Genomic DNA, 7,291 nt, shown 5'->3' with positions numbered 1-7,291 from the left:
AAACTCTTCTGCAGCTCCATTCCACACTTACAGCTAGGCCACAGCAGGTACCACTGGAGGTACCTGGGGCAAGCTGGGTAGGATGGAAACAGGAGGAAAATAATACTTTGAAACAAAGCTGACACTGATGACACAGAAAGAAGCCCTGAGGTATCCTGACCTGCCCCTTTCCTGTGTTAAACCCCTTATCAGAGGAAGAGAACTCTTTCAGCTGTTCTTAAAGAGCCAACACAACACCCAGTGGAAATTTCCACTTCTCTTTACAAACTGAGAGGAAAACCTGCAGAGCAGAACTGTGTTTTTTTAGCAGGGTGTGTTCTCAGTCCCAGGTGCTGCTGCTGCAGAAGTTCCTTCTCCCGAGTGTTTTCTCAACACAACAGAAAGTGAAAGGGCCCATCACAAGATCAGGCTGAGCCCACAAATCCCCTGTCCCCCTTCTCAACCCCACAAGCATACCTGATGTGACCCATGGCCACAAACGAGGCAGGTGGAAAGGTCGTTTATTCCATTATCTGTCACCATACCCAGAGCCAGAGCAGCACTTTAGAGGGCTTGGATTGCCAGCAGTGACTATTCCCTGATAACATTGAAACTACATCAGCAGAGAAATGGAATTTTTACTTGGCTGGGGGCATCCAAACTTCCAGGGAGTGAAAATCTTAGAAAAAGGTGTCCTATTGCATTTCCTGAACAGCAACAGGCTTTAGTTTTGCACATGGAAGTCTGGTCCTGCACAGCCTTCTAAAGGCTTTGGCTCTTCTTCAGTCTCAAGTACTAGTAACAAACTATTTGGAGCAGCCTAATTTTAAACCCCTGAGGACTGAGAGCAGGAAAATCTCCTTGTTTCCATGGAGGTGTTTGGTCAAAGGTTGGACCTGAAGAACCACCAGACTGATTCTGATTCGAGGAAACCACTCACACTGCAGGGAGGGACTTTCCAAGCAACAGCTCTGCACCCACTCTATGTTGATGAAAGGAAACACGTGGTTTGTAAAGGCATGTTCAAACCCTTCCAGACTTTTACCTGCTCCCCTTGAAAGACAGCAGCAGAGGCTACATTGTCCAGATCAACCCTTTCCCCAGCTCATTGCAATTAAAATTCAATTAATGAGTTCCCTGAATTCCACTTATATCTAAAAATGTCATTCTAGAGCTGTCACCTCATACATGGAGATGCTCCCAGCACCAAGGGACTTGGAACAGAGCTCCAGCACATGTGGGAGCTGCCTCAGGTGTATCAGGATGCAGGAATCAAACCCCCAGCTCTGGCTCCAGCCTGCCAGGGACCCTGAGGGGACCCCTGACACAGGGACAGGTCCCCAAAGAACCCTCAGCTGTGCTTGCCATAAAACTGCTGCTCACAAGATTCAAAGTGGGAGTGCAAGGGTAGAGTGGGGAAGGCTTCCAGGAGTCTCCTCCTCAACCCAAGAATGTTCCTGATTCCCCCAGTACCCCCAGGCTGACACATGACCTCTGGCTCACTTGATGACACCAGAGGAAGGAACCAAGGCTCTTCCAAGCACAGAGGGCACAACACTGGGCACTTCCCTGTGCCGAGGCTGAGCTGAAGTACTTGGCACCTCTGCTCCACTTCCCAGCAGGGCCAGCCTGGTCTCTCCCCTCAAACACTGTAACCATTAAACCAGAGCCACCTTCCTGCATGTCCCCTCCAGGCCTGTCCCTGCCAGGACACAAGCAAACCCAGTCTCTCAGTCCACGGCAGCTGGACACGGAGCACTGCCCAGGGAGAGGGAGCAAGGGTTTCAAACCCCTCCAGGCACTGCAGGAACTGAGTTTTCTCTCCACTTCCTGAGCACATTTTCTAATCACTGGGGTATCACAGGAAATCTACATTAGCACTTCCAGGAGCTGAGGGAGGTATTGATTTATTGTTACTGAGGTGTGAGGTTTTTTGGTTATTTTTTTTTTCTGACCATGAGCTGTGTTTAATTCCTTCAGAGCCATGTTGTCCACAGGCACTGCCTTGGCCTGGGCTCCCAACACAAAGAATTTCTTTCCCACCCTCAGAGAGATGATCCATGGTTAGAGGGATTTCAGACATGGGATCCCAACATTCCAGCAGATCCTGCTCAGAGACACTCCCTGCTCAGTACTTCAGCCCCTTTGCTCAGGGGCTGAAGCTCCCCTCAACGCCAGGGCCGGTGGCACCAGGTGAACTTCATTAACATGCAGTTAAACCCTCCAATAATCTTAGTGTCCCTCATGTTCATCACAGTTAAAATGGTATTAAAATGACAACAGAAAAAAGAAACCCAAACTTACTGCACTATATAGCAGGCAAAGCTCTCAGAGATCCTGGAATGACAACATGATGCACATAAAAGCACTGGAAAACCACTCTCTAAACCACACATTCACAAGTCTAAGCAGGACAGAGCAACATATACATCTCAAGACAACTGTTGCTCTCAGAATTCTTATTTATTAAGAGCAGAAAGGAAATTTTGCTTAAGTTTTATACATAAAAAAGTAAACAGTAATTCTTTTTTTCTTATAGTCTTTTCCACTGAAGAAAATTGAGAAATAAGTTGTCTTTTTTGATAATGTTTATTTAAAAAAATAAAATTAATTGACAAAGATACCACACTATTTTGCATGCCGGGCACCCCTTGGCTCACAGGACCCTGTTCAGCATGAAACCGCTTTGTCAGCAACGCACGAGCAAAAACCACCCCAGCCTGGCTCCCACCTGGCAGCTGCTGCAGCCACACAACTTAGTAAGATATCTCTGGGTTTTCACCAGCTCAAGTCTTTAGTAAATAAATTCCAAGTGGACACTAAACAAGTATTTCGCTAAGAGATGATGAAATATTAAAATTAAAAGCAAGTCAGATTGCAGCTGTAATTATACTACATTAGAAACTCCAGTTGGTGGGGATCCATTCACCATATAGAGAGTAATTTGTAATCAAGATAATTACAAAGACAGAGCATTTGCTTCCTGCATGCTTTCCCAGGCTTAGAACCAACAGAGTTGACTACATGGAGAGTTGTCTAGGGTGAACTCGGAATTCACTCTCTCAGGCAGGAGACTAGTTAAGGAGTGTTACTGATAACAAAGAAGAAAAGTTATACAACATTGATTATTATAAATTACTTTGTTCTTATCTGCTTTTAGCCTTTGTCTCCTACAAGTCTTCATCCATTCCTGTAGAAACCCAACTCCTCCTCCACTCCCCTGTGGCAGCTCCCATCCCTAGTGATGGTTCGAGTGCGTGGGGCAGCCCTTGATGCGGAACACGTGGATGTGCAGGTGGGCAGCGATCTGGTTGCACACGCTGACACAGTATCGGAGCAGATCAAACAGGGACAGGATCTGCACAGGAAAAAATCATCCACAGTTACTCCCACATGTTCCCTGTGTGCCACACAGGGTCTAACAGCACACTCCACAACCACAGCACTGCCCTCCAGTGAGCTGGATCTCCAACTCCAGGAATAACCATGGAATCACAGACTGCCTCGGGATGGAAAAGACCTTAGAGCTCTTCCAGCTCCACACCTGCCATGGGCAAGACACCTTCCACTAGACCAGGTTGCTCCAATCCCTGTCCAACCTGGCCTTGGACACTTCCAGAGATGGGGTGTCACTCCCTAAAGAGTTTCTGGAAATGCTGGACCTGCTTCCAGCCTAAGAAAAGACAGAATCTTAATTCTACAATCAGAAAGTGGAGAAGAGTTACAGCAGCTACAGAGATACTGTGAAATGCTCCATTAACACTGAATGGTGACAACCACACACACATCTTTTCATATCACATCAACACAATTTTACTGAAAGGTGAACACATTTTTTGTGCATTAAACTTGAGCATTTGATAAGCCCAGGTAAGTTGAATTTCGATTTTTTTCCTGGTGGGTGCTGGAGTCATGACAGACATTCCAGAGCTTAAGCTACAGCCAGAGCACCGCTGCACTGCCCAGAGAGCCCCTGCTAACAAGGCAGCAAAGCTCATCTGCAAAATATTCTAATCTAAGCTTTCAATATTTGCTATAGTGCTTTGAAATTTTAAACTATCACAGTCAGCAAGGCTGGAAGCAACCTTCAAGATCATTGAGTCCCACCATCACCCCAGAGCCACCATAATCACTCTTAACCCACGTCCCCAGGTGCCACATCCAGACACCTCTTCCAGGTATGGTGACTCCATCACTGCCCTGGACAATTTATTCCAATGCCTAGTTAACTCTTTCAGCTCTTTTATTTCCAAATATCCAACCCAAATCTCCCTTGGCACAACTTGATGCCATTTCCTCTTGTCCTGTCCTGGTTCCCTGGCAGCAGAGCCCAACCCTCTCTGGCTCCCCCCTCCTGTCAGGGAGTTGTGCAGAGCCACAAGGTTCCTCCTGAGCCTCCTTTTCTCCAGGATCAGCCCCTTTCCCAGCTCCCTCGGCCCCTCCTGGTGCTCCAGACCCTTCCCCAGCTCCATTCCCTTCCCTGGACACGCTCCAGCCCCTCAGTGTCTCTCTGGTCAGGAGGGGCCCAGAGTTGTCCCCAGGACTGGAGGTGCCCCAGCAGTGCCAGCACAGGGCACCACACTGGGCCTTCTGGACACACCATGGCTGCAACAGCACAGGTGCACATCTGGGCACACCTGGGCTCATGTCCAGCCACTGTCACCAGCACTACCAGATCCCTTCCCAGCTTTCCAGCCACTTTTCTCCCAGCTTGGAGCATTCCATGGGACTGTTGTGACTCAAGGACAGCAGCTGGCACTTGGCCTGGTTGACCCTCCCACCGCTGGCCTCGGCCATAGATCTGGCCCATCCAGATCCCTTCAGAAGATCCACATCCCACCCAAACTGGTGTCCTCTGCAAACTGACTGGGAGTGCCTTGATCCCCTCACCCAGACCATCACTAAAGACAGTGCCCAGGACTGTCCTAACAGCAAACCAGGGACACTGCGACCCTGCTCAGCTCTGTACCAGCTTCAAATCCACCCACCTCCAGGGGATTCATCTGGGCACAGTCAACACAATGAATTAGTGGCAGAGCGAATTAATAAAATGAGTCTGGACTCACCAGGGCAATCCAGAGGACAATATACTCATCAATAAAGCTGTTAAAATACTGGTCAAGGAACAGCAATGCTGGGCCTATGAATGCTGTGTCATACAGATACATCTCACTCTTGGTCATGTGGGCAACCTGCAGTAAAAAAAAAGCAAAGTTTAAGATATAAACGTGCCAGCCAAGGCAGAGTGATTTCAGAATAAATAAAGCCAAAACCATACAGCTCAAGCCACATTACTGCAACATATCAAATACTCAAGCGGTAGTAACAATATTGTTCGAACCATGGTGCTCCACAGCTACAGAGATGCAAGGTTTGCAGAGAGGCATCTTTTATTAGATCAGAGAATGTAGCAGAGGAAAAAAAACTAGCACATTTTCCAGCTCACCTCTTCCCCTTGCCAGAAACCAAACAGTGAAATGGGAGCAGACTGGTAAATTTTAAAGTTGGGCCTGGAAAAAAAACCTCACAGCTGCTAGTGCTTCAAAAGCCAAGGACACTTGGTGTTCCCCTCTCTCCACCTCTTTTTCTCCCATTCCATAGGGATCACCACCTCTCTCTGGTTACAATTTGATTAACATTTTTGGTGTTCAAGTGTGCCCTTCTCACCTCCCTATGTGCACAGAACTCATCCCACACTCCACCCTCACTGCACAGCATGGCTGCCACGGGACTGAGCACCAAAGCGGGCCTGATAAGAAAGAAACTCTTCTTCCATTGTGAGCTGTGGGAACCCTAAAAATCCCCTTCAGGAAACTTCCAGGCTTTGCCCTGGAAAGACTTACCCTAGAGTTTTCCCTGCCTAGGCTGAAAGAAAAGACTTCCCTCATGGTGCCTTGGAGAACTACTGCCAATCTATCTTGGATTGCTTCCTTCATTGGTCACTGAACCCTGCCCACCTCAACTGTTCATACCTCATCCCCCCCATAGGTTTGCTGCCCCTTACCCTGCCTTTGTACCACCCTTGTGCCTTCAGGTCATTGGCCACTGACCCCACATTTAATCCCTGAGCACCACATGGTCTGTGCCTTCTGATCCCTTGGGCATGCTGAAATAAACCCTGCTGGAACATATCACACAGGAGGCCCTTCCTGTCTTTTCTCCACAGAGACATCTGTGTGTGCGTGGACTTGAAATGGCTGCTCCTGTGGCCTGCTCGGAGCAGTTTCTGAAGGAGACGCTTCGAGAAGGTCGCAGCATTTCACCCTCCTGCCACAGAGCCTAAACTCTTCCTCCACTATGAATTGAAACTCTTCCACTGTGTGTTAAGTCCAGCAGTGACCCAGCTCACAGCCCAACAGACACCGGCAGAACTGGGATGGCATTTGAGGTAGGAGCTGTTTAACCCTCATTCATTAAAACCTCGACCCTTGTACAAACCTGTTAATCATTCTGATCCCTGTCTTCCTCCAATTCTTCAAGTTAAACTCTCAGAAGTGTTCCAAACCCCAGCAGCTCCATCACCCCCCCCTCCTTCAGCCAAACCTTCCTCTACTTTATGAGGGGGATTCCAGCCACCTCTGTTCCAGCCTAGCTCTTCACACGTGCACAAATACATTGCAAAGGCATGAATTAGCAGCTGGGGAAGGAGGAGAAACAGCTCTGAGCTGTCCTGGTGCTGCCTGTACAACCACAGATTCAACTCCAGGTTTCCACTGCCTTTTCAAACAGAAAAAGGCTCTGCTGCACCTCCAGGCTACTTAAAGCAAAGCACAAATATCTCTTCAGTGCACAAACAAGTGTGAGTTACTCCGTGGAATACCCAGAGAGCTCCATAATCTACAAAAAAGTTCTCCTGCAGCAAGACTCGGGAAGGTTCTGGTACACTCACCACCAGTTTATTTGTGATCTTGGCAGACACAAAGCCAAAAGTCAGGATGTAGAGGCAGGGGTGCCTCTCAAAGAGCTGCACAGCAGATTTCTTGTAGATCATTGCAGCCAAGGCAATCACGGAGCCAATATGGAGAAAAGGTGAGAGGACACTTGTTCCCTATAGCGAGATTAAAGCATGAGGTTAATAAAACGTACACATTGCAAAGAAACCTCAAAGAGCTCCTCACATGGTGTGCAATGAGGAGTTAAAAGTAAAATCACATTAGAAACATCCTTCTGAATGCTGGTGGTAAAAGGAATAAAAAAGTGGTGAAACTTAAAGATGCAGCAGCTGAGAATGTAGTGGAAACTTTCTGGTGCTGGGAAAAAAAATCAGATTTTAGGCAGCAAGAACACTGCAACAGAAGGTGCTTGTGCAGAC

At 47.8% G+C, this 7,291-nt stretch overlaps 1 protein-coding gene across 4 annotated transcripts in view; it reads right to left on the bottom strand.

Moving 5' to 3' along the window:
- Nucleotides 1-2,527: 2,527 nt before the first annotated feature.
- Nucleotides 2,528-7,291, bottom strand: part of CEPT1 (choline/ethanolamine phosphotransferase 1) — a 30,907-nt gene continuing 26,143 nt past the window's right edge. For all 4 annotated transcript variants that reach the window (XM_040085354.2, XM_040085351.2, XM_040085352.1 and 1 more), the window contains exons 7-9: nucleotides 6,869-7,027; nucleotides 5,046-5,171; nucleotides 2,528-3,337 (exon numbers count right to left, since the gene is read on the bottom strand). In XM_040085354.2, the coding sequence (XP_039941288.1) occupies nucleotides 3,218-3,337; nucleotides 5,046-5,171; nucleotides 6,869-7,027 (405 nt within the window). In that variant the 3' untranslated portion in view covers nucleotides 2,528-3,217. The remainder of the gene's footprint in view (nucleotides 3,338-5,045; nucleotides 5,172-6,868; nucleotides 7,028-7,291) is intronic.

Source organism: Hirundo rustica, chromosome 24 (assembly GCF_015227805.2).
Source record: "Hirundo rustica isolate bHirRus1 chromosome 24, bHirRus1.pri.v3, whole genome shotgun sequence".
NCBI lineage: Eukaryota > Metazoa > Chordata > Aves > Passeriformes > Hirundinidae > Hirundo > Hirundo rustica.
This window is presented reverse-complemented; position numbering and strand designations above follow the sequence as displayed.